At 50.9% G+C, this 14,050-nt stretch overlaps 5 protein-coding genes across 5 annotated transcripts; 3 read left to right on the plus strand and 2 right to left on the minus strand.

Moving 5' to 3' along the window:
- Positions 1–1,914: 1,914 nt before the first annotated feature.
- Positions 1,915–3,891, plus strand: STEHIDRAFT_87290 (FAD/NAD-P-binding domain-containing protein). The gene is made up of 3 exons (XM_007310406.1): positions 1,915–2,347; positions 2,460–2,810; positions 2,889–3,891. Exons 1-3 carry the CDS (start codon positions 2,171–2,173, stop codon positions 3,714–3,716), a joined length of 1,356 nt encoding a protein of 451 aa, XP_007310468.1. The 5' UTR covers positions 1,915–2,170; the 3' UTR covers positions 3,717–3,891.
- Positions 3,892–4,460: 569 nt separating this feature from the next.
- Positions 4,461–5,834, plus strand: STEHIDRAFT_68085 (uncharacterized protein; the record flags this gene model as incomplete). The annotated part of the gene is made up of 3 exons (XM_007310321.1): positions 4,461–4,692; positions 4,780–5,345; positions 5,394–5,834. Coding segments are annotated over 3 exons (1,239 nt in total), but the record flags the coding sequence as incomplete, so codon positions are not given.
- Positions 5,835–6,302: 468 nt separating this feature from the next.
- Positions 6,303–7,342, plus strand: STEHIDRAFT_172610 (uncharacterized protein; the record flags this gene model as incomplete). Its single annotated transcript, XM_007310407.1, has 2 exons — positions 6,303–7,121; positions 7,219–7,342. The coding sequence occupies 2 exons, from the start codon at positions 6,303–6,305 to the stop codon at positions 7,243–7,245; spliced, it is 846 nt and encodes a 281-aa protein (XP_007310469.1). The 3' UTR covers positions 7,246–7,342.
- Positions 7,343–7,951: 609 nt separating this feature from the next.
- On the minus strand, positions 7,952–8,799 carry STEHIDRAFT_115795 (uncharacterized protein; the record flags this gene model as incomplete). Its single annotated transcript, XM_007310408.1, has 2 exons — positions 7,952–8,499; positions 8,574–8,799. The coding sequence occupies 2 exons, from the start codon at positions 8,797–8,799 to the stop codon at positions 7,952–7,954; spliced, it is 774 nt and encodes a 257-aa protein (XP_007310470.1).
- Positions 8,800–10,076: 1,277 nt separating this feature from the next.
- STEHIDRAFT_150551 (uncharacterized protein) lies at positions 10,077–12,607 on the minus strand. The gene is made up of 8 exons (XM_007310409.1): positions 12,440–12,607; positions 12,190–12,369; positions 11,982–12,116; positions 11,808–11,920; positions 11,046–11,719; positions 10,578–10,968; positions 10,225–10,496; positions 10,077–10,164 (listed from the first exon to the last, which is right to left on the minus strand). The coding sequence occupies exons 1-7, from the start codon at positions 12,593–12,595 to the stop codon at positions 10,304–10,306; spliced, it is 1,842 nt and encodes a 613-aa protein (XP_007310471.1). The 5' UTR covers positions 12,596–12,607; the 3' UTR covers positions 10,077–10,164; positions 10,225–10,303.
- Positions 12,608–14,050: the final 1,443 nt, after the last annotated feature.

Genomic DNA, 14,050 nt, shown 5'->3' on the forward strand with positions numbered 1-14,050 from the left:
GGCTCCCACGACAAATACTTAGATGCGTCGGATCGTCGTCTACTTGCTTCACGATTGTTCATCGGCGATAGATGGTGGGTTATCCAAGCCAGTTGTTCTTGGCTTCGCCACCGCCTAATCAAAGAGTCTACTGTAAAGCCCTAACACGCCTCGCTGCGAGTCACCGCAGCCTTGTGTTTTTGATTTCCGAGTCACCTTCGACATTAACACGTCGATAAATGCGGATATCACGCGCCGACTGAAAGGATTATGCGCAAACAATGTATACAGCAGTGAGTTGACAATATCTTCAATGAGGTGAAGGGAAAGCAATCTGTAGTGTGAGGACAAAGGCTGGCTCGAGGTGGAAATCAGGTCTACAACAGAGTTCGGGTCTCGTGCGTGTTCGTTGAACAGCCTCATCCAGCCTCATCGGTGACCACTCACTACAGCACCAGTCCCCTCACACATAAAATAACCTGTCACGTAGACAAGCATCGCGACAAACAATGCTTGAACCCGAGATCACGAGATATGGTAGCCTGCTACAAATGACCTCACAGAATGTCGACTTGCCTCAGAGTGACACAAGCAGTACCAGCCTATGGACGAGCAACCAGCCATCAACAAAAAATCAGGTTTCAGCATGCGATCACTCTCAAACTTCGTCATAGGGCCCTCATCCAATACTCCGATTTCAGAGCGCGGAGATGGGCATCGAAATTATGGAATGGGTTATGGGCCAGCGTGCATAGGAGGGGGGGGGCGGGGGGCGCACGAAACATAAGAGCCGAGATGATGACGACGAAGGCAATGCTCGAAGGAGAGTGCGAAGGGGAGGCACGCAAAACGTGCATCCAACAACACTCAGTGTGTTCCAAACAAACTTTGCGAGTGCGACTGAATATCCACGTGTCCTAACTGACACGCCACGAAGCATGAGTAGTATGGGACTCACCTGTCATCTATGCGTGGCTCCATCATGTCTTGTTTGCGAAGACCAACCAGTGGATCGCTACAAGTACAAGCCACTGTCCGGCCCTTGGTCTGCCAACAAAGCCTAAGAGAAGTGACCCTATCAACGCGCGTAGTTCTTACTTTCTTCGTTCCTCGATGTCAAGAAGGTACTTATGATCGATGGGCGTGATCTGAGCACGAATGAACTCACAGACCGTTTTTCAAAGTCTTAGTACTTGCGAGAGAGATCAGTTTAGCTACAGCGTACTAACTAGAGGTATCCGGAGTAACTTTAGAGACGTTTCACGGTAGACCACAATACGTGAAAACTGGGGCAGTGGGCACCATGTTGGATTTAGCGGAGCCTGAAGTTGTTAGGAAGGCCGCGGAACCATAGGCTAAGGTTAGGAGCGTTCTGGACAACCACTCGGCTCCAAGAATTCGGCTTTACTACCTTTTCTGCTCTTCATCATCATCATCATCCTGGACAGTCCTGGACGCTCTGTGCGCATGCCTCTTTCAGAGCCCCATACTCCTGCAACCCCTCCGCTGGTTATCTGTATATATCATTTACGACTTTCCCAGAGCTATACGTCTTTAGCGATGCTAACAAAGCCCTGAAGTCATCCAAAGGCCGCCGGTGATTTTGCTGTAAGCAAGGCGTGAACATATCTTCTCTCCGAAACTCCGGAATAAATCCCCCAGGACTCCGTATCTCATCTCTGGTCTCAGTAGTCTGACATTATGCTCTGATGTTGTTCATCGACATGGCCGCCGTGCTCGGAGTAAGTAGGCATTCATCTGAGGCGCTGACTTGTGCAGTTCAAATCTGGGCTGTCTTGTCCGTTGCAGCCTCGAATCTCCTCCGGTTGACGGCGTCGTGGTACAAATCGGCGGTTCGTACTTGCCATCGACACGACTTCTTTGCCGCGGGTGACCCGCCTGTGTCAGAGGACGCTTATGATGCTCTCCGAGCCAGCTTGCGTGCGTCATCATCATAGTTCACCGGCATGCCCTACAACGAAGACCGTTCTTGCCTGCTGCGTGGCCCCAATATACTCTCTCATCATGCGGTCAAAACAGAACCGCTACGACCGAGTCGATCCGTCCGAACACGCTCTGGACCACTACGAGTATATAAGACGTATCACCTCTTGCACTAATCTCTACAAGTCTAGCTCTAATCATCCTTGTAATTCATCAAAGCTCACTCGTCGTTATCATCACCGTCGAAATGTCTCGTCCTCTTCCTAGCCGCACAACTATCCTCATCGTCGGTGCGGGGCCTGTTGGCATCTCGCTGGCTATCGCGTTATCAAAGCAGGGCGTGAATGATTTTATCATTGTTGACAAGCTTGAGCATACGGCGAATACGAGCAGGGCATTTTCGATCCATGCTGCTACTATGGAGGTACGTTATTACACACAAATTGCCCTATTCACCTCAAAATCGCTTGTTTTTGGAGCATATACAAGATCTATGTCATTGTGGTACTGATATCTCATTGGTCTGAATGGCGTAGGCTCTGGATACGATAGGAGTGGCGGACACTCTCGTTATTCGCTGTACGGCTGCCCACTGTACACACCTCTGCTCTCGGTCGGGAGCTACTCTCTTCACTATCGACTTCTACGATGCTCTTCAAAAATGCTCGAAGTTCCCTTACAGCTATATAGTGCCGCAGAACATCACGGAGGAGGTCCTAACACGGAGGTTGAATGAGTTAGGCGTGGAGGTGTGGAGGGGTGAGAAATATAGGGTCGTCGGAATGAAGGGGACAAAGGGAAGTGAGGATACCGCAACAGTAGAGTTCTCGGGCGGCGAGACGGTGGAGGCGAAATATATCATTGGGGCGGATGGAGCGAGGAGTGTGGTATGTCTTTCAATCTTCATGAACTTGATATTCGACCATTACTTGCTGATTATCACACTTACCTTCGTTCGTCAACAGATCCGTCAAATCTCCGGAATCTCTTTCAACGATCCCCGCCCCTCCAAATCATCCAGTCAAATGATAGTCGCAGATGTCCACTTCGCACAGCCGCTGCCTTCACTTCTTCCACCTTGTCACGAAAACGAGATGTGCCTCATCCCTTCAGCCACTGGCTTCATGCTCTTCGAGCCGTTCCCGTCAGAGGGCTCTGATCTCAAAGGTCCCTTGATTCGTATCGCCACCGCTATACCACCCGAGATGGGCACTCCTCCTGATCACCCTGACCTCGAATATTGGCAGGCCGCCTGGGACAAGTTTGGGCCGTATAAAGAGTCGAAGATCGCAGAAATCGTAACAAGCGCTCGGTTCAGGACACATTCTGCCGTCGTGGATCGTTACTTTACGCGTTTTCCAGGCGATACGGGCAAAAATGATGATGGGGTAAGGAAAGGAGCGGCCGTGTTCTTGATAGGAGATGCCGCACACGTACATCCGCCAGCTGGTGGACAGGGTTTGAATCTTGGAATCCGCGATGCGATCTACCTTGCACCTGTCCTTGTCTCCCACATCCGTTCGACCACCGATGATGACACGTCACTATTAGCCTACGCCAACCTGCGCCGACAACGTGCTTTGGTAGTCATCGGACTCGCCAACGGGATGTTAGATAGTGTGTTGCTCGTAGGAGACAAGATTGTGCAGATGTTGCCGGATACGATGGGGATCAGAAGGGTAGGAGAGGAAGTGCAGAGGGGTTTATTGGAGTGGGGCCTTTGGGGCCTTGGGAGGCTTGGGTGGGTGAGGAGAAAGGCGGGGTATAGTCTGAGCGGATTAGGGCATCGGTAAGATGCAGTGAGCGGGGTATTGACTGAACACTAGTAGGACGTAGGAGCATATTCGTCTTCCAGGGTGTTGTTTTGTGCGAAACCCGATCAGACGATATTTGGGAGCTGGTGGATGAGTTACTGGTTGATACTCTCCAGATACAGGAGCTTTCTTTCTATGTGTAATTAAATTCCACGACTCAATTAGCTATGCGTTGAGGGCTGTTGAGGGACGTCGAACTCGAGATCCATCAGGTGGCACTCAGCGTTGGGCCACATCCGTGGTGACACTTCGACGCGTCGCGCCAAAATCGATTTCCTTGTTCTTTTCCGATTCATCGACAGTCCGCGGACGGTGCTCTAGCCTGAGCCCTGACGAACGGACTTCACAAACATTACTCTGCTACCTAGAATGGATTGCTTGTGCTCTATTAACTTCTGATTAGACTGACGGTTCTGTTACCAAGAGACTGAAGCGCTGACCGTGCTTTCGCTCGTTCAAGCTCACTGAACCGAGCCATGCTGCACTTCGGTGCCGTCCCCCGTCTCTTGTTCCCCAGGGCCACGCTATAAAGCAGTGTAAATTGACTCGGCGAAGTATAAATACGCTAATGCACTTCTCAATAAAGGTCATCTCCTTTTCCTCGTCGCCCACCTTCAGATCCAGCCTTCCTCATGCCACCTCGTCAATCCAAAGCACCACCAATTTACCAACGCCCATCATCCCATCAACTCCTCACAGGAGCGAACTAAAAACCCGAAAACAGCATCCGTACCTTCTCCCGAGACGTTCCCTGGTCCTGTCGTCCTGTTGGATGATGATCCGCGTTATCCTCCGCAGAGCTTTCGGTCCTGGAAACGAGATAAGGACAGGAATGAAGTCACTGAGGCGAGAGGCGTAATCTATGTTGCACCGCCACCAGAGGTGAAAGAAGAGGTCGGGTTCGTGACGGGTTGGACGAGACCTGTGGGTACAGGGGGACAGGCTCAATATAACAGTAAAGACGCCACGAGGGTCAACAAGGGTGTCACTGGAGTGAGGGCACAATCCAAGAGGAAACGAATAGACCGTCCCATCGCGACAGCGACGCCACATCCAGAAATGAACGATGTCGTGGATTACCTGGCCGCGTTCTATCACCCTGTGCCTATAAAGCTCCTGCCCGCCTCGACTCTCACGTTCTCTGCTTGGATAGAAGACTCGAAGGCCAAATCGAGATCCAAACACACCTCCCAAAATCCTCGTTACATCGCTCTCAATACGCCAACCGAATCCATCCGCATTCGCACCCGTCTTGCTCCCTCATCTTCCACAGACTCAGGACCAGGTCCACTTTTTCCCGATCCACTCAACCTCGACGACCTCCTCGATGCCGCTCTTTCGATTCTTCCTTCCGACGCCTATGCCATCCTCTGCCTTGTTGCACATGACATTTATGAGTCTGAAGATGACGATATCGCGTGCGGAAGGGCGTATGGTGCGAGCAGGATTGCGGTGGTTTCGATGGCGAGGTATGATCCGGGGCTGGACGGGGCGCAGGGATTGAACGAAATACGTCCATGGCCGGCGTCCCATTTTGGCGAGCATGGAACGATTGATGCTGCTCCCCCGCCTGCCACGAAGAAACGCAAGAGTGCAACCACATCTCAAGTCGCCGGCACCTCGACGTCGATGTCCCAGAAGGATCTGGGCCAGGAGCCTTCCCAACAGGCACTGACGCCTCTCCGCGCGGCCTTTGCACACCACACTCCGACACCACATCCCTCCTCGGTCTACCTCTTCCGCATCTGCCGTACCGCTTCTCACGAACTAGGTCACTGTTTCGGGATGGATCACTGTGTCTACTATGCGTGCTCTATGCAAGGGACGACAAGTTTAGCGGAGGATATGAGACAGCCTCCGTATTTGTGTCCGGTAGATCTGGGCAAGGTGATCACTGCAACGAGTGCGGGAGCCCAGTCTGTGGAGAGGATAGAAGCGGAGAGGATAAGGGAGAGGTATGGGGCGATGATACGAGTTTGTCAAAGGTTTGCGGGGAGATTTAGGCAAGGAGATGAAGAGAGTAGAGGACCTTGGAAGGCTTTTGGTGCGTGGATTGAGGGACGCGTGCAGGAATTAGACAACGAAGACGATGACTGAAAGTAAGATACTGGCAATAATCTACCGGTGTCTGTGAGTGTCCCAAATTAGTTTGCGTTCTTGTCTCCACCAATACCGAATGAGGGGATTGAGAAGATTATTGAGATTATTCGTGTTCTCGTCGTTGGTATCATGTTCGTGGGTTTTTCTTTTCTTGTGCATAGTTACGTGTCCCGCCATCTACTCAAACCTAAATGACACTCTACCGACATGTTCTGTCATTTCGCGACCATTTATCGAGTGTCATTTGGGTTTGAGTAGATGGCGGGACAAGAAAGAGCCTGACAGCAAGAGCCATCGCCCGGGGTCATCGTGATCAAAAGTAACATAATCGCTGATGTGACCAGACGCGTAGCGTGACGACGCGTCGCTGTCTTTCGCCGCGTCTCACATCGTGTTCTTCCTAGCCTCCTTCTCCCACCATCCCCTTACGCTGCACAATATCTTATATATCGAGATTTTATAGCTATGGCGACAATAATCAGACTCGCACCCCCCAAATCCTCCACAATTCCAAAATGCACACCCAACCTCATGCCATTCCACATCGCACACACAGGCCACGCACCCATCTCAACATACTTCCGACCCAAACCTGCTCCGGTGTCCGCTCTTGATGCCTCCGCAGCTCTATCACCCAATATTGAGTCAGAGACACAGGTCGAAACACAAGCGGAAAGCCAGACGGAGACAGAAATGGAGACGCAAACCCTCACGGCATCCACCTCCGCCTCATCCACCACAGTCGTCTCAGAGACAAACTCCCCTCCCGACATAGACTCTACCAAACTCAAACTCACCGAAGACTCCCAACCTAACGTCACAAAAGCCGAAATCATCACCACGGTAACACAAGTAGTCGTCGAAACCAAACCCATCGCGTTCCGCCAATCGACAATCAAACGCCTCTCGTCCACCGCGAAACGTTTCGTAGCTTCTTTCAGAGGAAGGGCCATGCACGGCGTAGACGTCGAGCTTCCGGAAGGTTATACAGGTCTCATACTTCGTGGACCTCCGAATGGAGATGTTGATCTACCAGTGCGAGGTAAGGCGCAGGAGAAAGGTAGACGGGCGAAGCGAGGATCAAAGAAGGTTATTGAAGTGGATGAAGAAGAGGAGATGGATGTTGACGGTGGTGGCGGTGGGGAGGAAGAAGGAACGGTGAGAACGCTGGAGCCCGCGGGACAGTTCTCGTCGTTCGTGCTTTGGCATCCGGATTTTCAGGTTGATGAAGGGAGGGACGAGTATCTGAGGACGTTGACGGAGTGGATTGGGTTGGCTGCTGAGGTGTGTTCTGTTTTTCTTTTCTTTCCTTCTTTCTATCTTAGTCTGGTATTGAATATACGATGTTAAAATATCGTGGTTTTGGCATGGTTTCGCACAGATACATCGCGTTGAGGAGGAAGAGTAATGTCACCATGTTCTGCTTCTGTTTGAGACTTTTATATTTGGATTTTCTACCGTCTGCCAATTTAGTGCATGTGGCGCGGTGTGGCGCACTTGCAACCGTTTTCGCACGCTTTGACCTGTTGCGAATTCCACGACTGCAGTCCATCGAATCACACATTCCACGCCTGCATAAAATAAGCAAAACACTCAAATGCAGATAATAGATTATAACAATCGGACAGCAAGTTGCAACAACCTCCAGAGAAAAGACAGAACAGAACATAATCCAACACCCAGAGAAAATTCCGAACCACAAAGGAGTCAGGAGAAAAACAAGAGGAAACAAGCTGGCAGAGACAGACGCAGCTAGAGACAAGATAACGTATGTATACTTTCGTACAGGCAATTGATGAGCAGGGACAAGAACATCAACGTGTAGCGTATGACGCGAGGACGAGCGTAGGCATGAACGTTTTCGTGATATGAATTGAATGGAATGAGGTGCGTGAGTAAGTAAGTAGCAGGCAGAGCAGACAGTGCTCGAATGGATAAAAGGCGACAGGAGGGGCGAGGACGACGGGGTGGATATTAAATGATAGTGAGTGGATGCGATGACTATGGGACCACGAGGACCGGGTCTGGAACTGAGGATGATACGCGGACTGCGTAGTATGTAGTCCGTATGATGAATGGAGATCATGCACACAACGAAAACTCATTCATGAACCTCAGAGGAAAGCCGCAACACTTCCCAACACCGCAACCATACCCAACGCCATCTGGACCTTGCGCACCTCCACAGCTCCGCTCGTCGACTCCGAACTCGCGTTGTTCGACGATGACGACTTGCTCGAGGTCGCAGCGGAGGAACTCGCAGTCGACGTCGCAGTGGTCCTCTTGCTTCCTGTCGCACTGGTAGTAGCAGTAGCAGATGTCGCAGCCGCGGTCGAGGAAGTCGCAGCGCTGGACGCGTCGCCGCTGGCCGTCTCAATCGCCACCGTTGCAGCCGACATATACGTTGGCTGGGCCGTGAACTGCGACGCATCCGTCAGGGCACCGGTACCCCACTCAATCGTCGAACCATCGATGACGGTGCTGTTAGGTGGGTCGACGGTAGTGCCAGTGCTGTCGGTGATGGTGAAACGACCGGTCCATGTGACGTTGGAGGAGGCAGAGGAGGTGAACTGGTAGAAGTAGACAGCGGAGTGCAACGACACCGTGGGGCAGGTGAAGTCGAAGCTGGTGGTGTCGCCCGTCGCATCGACGGTGGCGACGGCTATGTTACAACGTAAACCCATGTGGTTAGAATATATTGTCATGATGGGTCGGATAAGAGAATGGAAGACGCACTGGTAAGGAAGACCATGGGGTCATTGGGACCCGTCATCAACTCGATATTCATCGACGTCCACTCGCCAGTCGTGTCAGCCTCCCAAGCGACATGGCAAGTTTCGCCCTCTGTGTAAACATTTCCGGGCGCTGGTTCCGAGGGGGTAGGGTCCGCATGGACGAGCTGAACGGCAGCAAGGGAGAGGAGGGCAGAGAGGGCAACGGTGCTGGTAGATGAGCCGAACATGATGATTTTGAAAATTTGTATAGGAGTTCGAAGACTGAAGTCGCCTGAGGTATGTTATGTTATAAAGATGGGATCTGCGTGGGGCGCGAGTTTGTACGGGTTGAAGATGATAAGGGTATGGGGTGGTCGAGCTACAAGTGCAGTATGGTTCAATTCTTGTCAGTTCAACGCTATATATCCACCATACTCCATGTCTCGGCTGCCACACGATCATTCATACGCGTGTAACTTCCGAGACAGAGCGCAATCACGAACGGCAATCATAACCAGTCCGCTCCGAGACATTCTAAGACAAAAAAACTCACGAGTAGACCAGAGGTTAATAGATACTGAGGGGGTATGTCAAAAGAGCGAAGGGGTCCAAAAGAGCGGCAAAGCCTACGCGAAAGGGAGACGAGGCTAGGGGATGAGAGAAAGATGGACGGCAACGCGAGCCCGGTTCATATAGCGGATTTTCGACGGCTAAGGCACACGCCACGTGTGGCGGATGTATTGAGAGGCCGCAGCCACATTTGGAAAGCGTGGTTGTCGATATTTAGACGTCGATCTTGGCTTGGCTCCGGCGGTGGTTGTCCGTTCGTCTTCGTTCCACCTGTGAATATAGGAGGCTTATATTCGCAACGGCTCAAAGGACCCATATACACCCACCCGCACGGGCCATCTTGGCATGAGGTCCTCCTATGTATGGGATTGTTTTTGTTCGGGTGATAGCATGACAACCCTGGGAAGATCTCTTCCGAGGCACAGCGGTAGCGCCCCGAGCCGAGAGCCTGCGCTCCGGCAATGCGCAGATTCATGTTGAACTACTGCGGGGAACGAAGACGTAATTTGGAGAACGGGCATGTATTTTGAAAGCTAGAATTACAGAGAACACAAATCGTACACCCAGAGGTGACACTTTTCTTCACGAGACATGCTAGAAGGACGAAGATCATGATTTAGCGGACGCGTGCCGGTGTTTCTAGCCCATCTTGAGAAAATACTGTGAGCTCAGCGGACCGGCAGTATAGCGCTCGTCAATGGCTGTTCAGCTAGAGATCGCATTCAGTCGACGTAGCTACCAACATATCAAGACGGAGAAAAATAGAGACAAGTCGGTGGCACATCACATCAGTACAGTGACGGTGTTACTATACCACGGAGATGCAAGCGAAAAAAGGCGTCTCGTTCTACATCTGTTAAGTACCGACTCCGAGTCGGACTGCTTGCGTCGCTGCTCAGGAGGCAGACCATCACAACAACATAGCGATAGCAATTTTCATAATGCTCTGCTAAATGGCGATCTGAATGAAGAAGTACATGTCATACGGGATGGTATCAGGGCGCTACAATGAAAGGAGAGCAATAAATACAAAGCTAGACGGTCTGTTAGAGATGAATAAGTACTATGGAAGTTGCTGAATCTCGGTGGAAAAACGGACGTACCAACAAGAAACGATACAACATATAGGCCAAACACCTTCGCCGGCAACATCAGAGTACACAAAAATAAAAACACACATCTCTAATCATAACCATATGACTGAGCCGTGACGGGTCCTTTTCCCTGAGGCTGAGGAAACCCGTCGGGCGGCCACAGGCGCTTCGCGACCTCTCTATGCGACATCGGCTTACCAGCCGCACGACTCTTCATGATATCGTAGAATACGTCCACATTCTTGAGGCGAGGGCACAGTTGTTTGTGTTCCTTCCAATCCCTACAACACAGCAAAATAGAGGATCAACAGGAGCACCAGTAAGCGTCATATCAACGGAGTCCGTCATCAAAAAGAACGTACACCTTCTGACATTCCGCACTACAGTATGTCACCTTCTGGCACCTCGAACACTTTTTATCCCCATCGTTTTTACATCCCCTCCTCATACACCACTTCTTCGCCTCCTCGCCTAGGCCCTCTTGCAACACAGCTTTCTGCAACAGATCCAAAGCTGCCCAAGCACCCTCGATGAACACGTCCTTCGAATTAAAAGTGAATGGATTGAACGGCGGGAGGTCGTTAGGCGTAAGCTTCATCGTGTAGTCGATCACGGGCTCGAGGGATTTGGTGAGGAATTGGAGGAGTGCGAGGAACATGCGTTGGCGAGGGAGTTGGGGGCGGAGGATGGCTCGGAGGCGAGGGTTGCGAGTGACTTGTTGATGGAAGGGGGTGAAGATCGTGGTGACTAATTCTGAAAAGCACGATGCGTGATTCCGTGTCAGTGTAATGATCATTCACTGTAAAGTAAGAGAGGATAATAGAACTTACTCGGCACGTCATTGTACGTCCCACAAATCGGCAGGGCCTGGTCAAAAGCAGCAAACATCCCCGCCGAAGTCAGCGTTATGAGCAGCCTCTCGCTCTCATCCTTCAACATCACGTGGCACATCATCACTACATCTCCTGTGATCCTGATTATAAGCGACATAATCGTATCGTCCATCTCTTCCTCCTGTAAGCTCGCATGGGTCGCAGCTCTCCCGAGCAAGAAGAACAGACTCTTCCACAGAACATTTGAACGTAATACCGCAAGGACAAACTCGCTGTCCTTTCCTTCTCTTTTGAACACTTTCTTCTCCTTTTCATCCGATCCTGATCCTGATTTCTGCGTGCTTTTGCACCGTATGCTCGCATCCGCGAGCATCGAGATAAGAAGATGCAAGCCCGTCCGCAATGCCCTTCCAGACATGAAACCGTTCAAAGGCCCAGCTAACTTCGAGAGGAACATGTCAGCAGACTCGCCCTTGACGCCTTCCAGGATGCGTGCAACGACGGAGTATTTTCGTGGATGAGATTCGCGGTACGTGAAGGTTGGTTCCATTCGTGGCTCGACGATCTCGCGGAGAGCTTCACAATTCACCATGAAGTCGCCGGGGTTGACGGAGTACATGAGGAATCGGGACATGATTTTGATGGTGCGATCCTTTGGTTTGTCGATCTCTCTGGAACAAAAGAAAAGGAGCGTGCGCCAGTGTTCATTAGGGTTGTGAAGGAAATGAGTTATGAAGTGACTCGAAGGTGACTACGAACTTCAGGAGGGCAGAGTCGATCCTGAACGACGAGTAGAGTATAGATGGAACCATCCTGCGTTCTGAATCGTGTGGTTCTGTGGGTTTCAACGTGGCCTCTGGCTCATCCCAAATCTAAGAATATCGTTATTTAGTCTGAACACGCGGTCATAACTGTGGCGCGGTGGCGTCTCACCCTCTCCATCATACCGTCCCAGCCCTTTGTCAGTGCGGACACCATAGTGGTTTGGACAGCCGTCTTTGGCGGCTTCAGCAGATCTACCGATCCGAGATAAAGAATTTCAAGGGGTGTGTAGTACGGGGATGGGATCTGGAGAAAGCACCATTCTCCGTTAGACCTGTCGCGTCGATGCTAACTTGCTGCTCAATCAGTCGGTACGCACCGGTTCAATAACCTCTTTCCATACATGCGCTGGCATATCGAAAGGACACGAATATTCCATAACGCGCTCCATGACACTCTGGCAAAGAGTATCGACGACGCCTGCTCTAACTAGGGCTTCCCAATCTTTACCTCCGGCTTGTGCCACACGTTGGACTACCTCTTGGGCTGGAGCAACGTCCTGCAATGGATTATACGATGAAACAGGTTGGAGTTCACCGTCTCGCGCGAGCAACTTTGAAGGCACTCACGTCGGTAGTATCTCCCCAAGAGTTCTTCCCGATGTGGAGTTGGACAACCAAGGCATCAGCAACGCGCTTTGGATTGGATTTGACCATTTTGCTCCACCGGAGCGTCTGCTCGGGTGGATGGGTGGGCATAATAATAGGATAATTTCTCGTCGCCATTGCAAGAGATTTCCGGTGTTCACGAATGGAGATGAAAGATAGGGGCGAAGTTTGAACCAAAATGATGTCGCGAGCAAAGCCTCCGGCGTTGCGGCAAACCCCGGGAGGCTTGATTGGGTATGTTGCTCCCACGTCCCCACAAACCCCTCTTTCGTGAGACGTCACCCGTGTCTTCGAGTTGTTTTCGACATCTTTGTCTAAGGTCAGTATGACACGCCCAACAGTAATCTCATTAGCTGATCAGTGGATATCATACTAATATATTTATCTTTCACTTAACTAGCGTCAAAGAGCAGCATGGACCGCGCAGAGTCCGAGTCGGCGAGTGTGGTGGCGACGCATAGCGGGCAACTAGCCTTCCCTTTGGACATACTCCTCCTAATCGTTCAAGACCTCGATATTCAAGATATCTTAACCGTCGGTCAGGTGCGCCATATCAGCAGCATTGAGTTCAATATTGTATCGACCGCTCTATTAGTGTTGCAAACACCTCTACTTCCTTACGAATGCCCGCTCTCTTTGGCATGCAATTCTCCAAACTCGCATCATCGATAATTACATCCCAATTCCGCCGCTCTCATCCTCTGAAAGTCTTCTGTCGCTTTCCACAAACCAACTGAAAGGCATCGTATGTGATGCTCTCACCCTTCGAGATTCATGGACTTCGCCCCATCCTATACCGACCCGAACATTGTCCATACCACGACCTCGGCCTGATGTCACCCCTTCGACGGTGAAGGTCGTTCCTGGACGCGGAAATAGATATGTTATAATATCTACAACGTTAACGACACTTCAGGCGGATATAGGTTTGTCAAATGAGTGTAAACATTGGCTGAGATGTCTCGACGTCGGCGCGCTGAATGTCTTGAAGGATGGCGCGATGGCAAGCATCAAGGAGAGTAGAACGGGCACTTGTGTTGCGACGCGAGTAATTATGCGGCCTCCGATCTTTACTATCAATGAGGATAGAGAGAGTGGAGCGCTAGTAGCATGTGCTTCAAGTCAAGAGTATGTCTATTCGTTCTGCTTGAAACCGTTAGCTGTACTAATAGTGAATGACTGGTTAGTGGTATCCTGACTACGATAATACTAGCTCTGGATACGACGCAGCCGGAGAACGATGCGTTCGTCGTTTTGACTGAATTTCCGACACAAGGTGATCCTCTTTTGCTTTTGGGCCACGTTCTCGCCACAGGCGACAAGGTGGGAAATGTATGGCTGTATGATACCCGCACTGGCGGTGTGATATACGAACTGCAAGACCCACAAGTACCACAAGTACGTTCGGTACCATTCAAAAAACGAATTATATGAACACAGATTGATCTTGTGCGCCACGTATAGATGAACGAGACCGTACGGGTCGTCTTACTCTCGGACTTAGTCCTGACCTTTGGCAACGCATCCATCAAGATTTTTACTCTCCCTATGCCTATCTCGGATCTTCCTCCC

This window comes from Stereum hirsutum (genome assembly GCF_000264905.1).
Source record: "Stereum hirsutum FP-91666 SS1 unplaced genomic scaffold STEHIscaffold_20, whole genome shotgun sequence".
Lineage (NCBI taxonomy): Eukaryota > Fungi > Basidiomycota > Agaricomycetes > Russulales > Stereaceae > Stereum > Stereum hirsutum.

Excerpts from the sequence above, each read along its gene's own strand:
- STEHIDRAFT_87290 (XM_007310406.1), top strand. The coding sequence starts at position 2,171 with ATGTCTCGTCCTCTTCCTAGCCGCACAACTATCCTCATCGTCGGTGCG. Across the intron at positions 2,348-2,459 it reads TCCATGCTGCTACTATGGAG|GCTCTGGATACGATAGGAGT; the intron begins GTACGTTATTAC and ends TGAATGGCGTAG. Across the intron at positions 2,811-2,888 it reads CGGATGGAGCGAGGAGTGTG|ATCCGTCAAATCTCCGGAAT; the intron begins GTATGTCTTTCA and ends GTTCGTCAACAG.
- STEHIDRAFT_150551 (XM_007310409.1), bottom strand. The coding sequence starts at position 12,595 with ATGGCGACGAGAAATTATCCTATTATTATGCCCACCCATCCACCCGAG. Across the intron at positions 12,370-12,439 it reads CTTGGGGAGATACTACCGAC|GACGTTGCTCCAGCCCAAGA; the intron begins GTGAGTGCCTTC and ends AATCCATTGCAG. Across the intron at positions 11,720-11,807 it reads ATCGACTCTGCCCTCCTGAA|AGAGATCGACAAACCAAAGG; the intron begins GTTCGTAGTCAC and ends CTTTTGTTCCAG.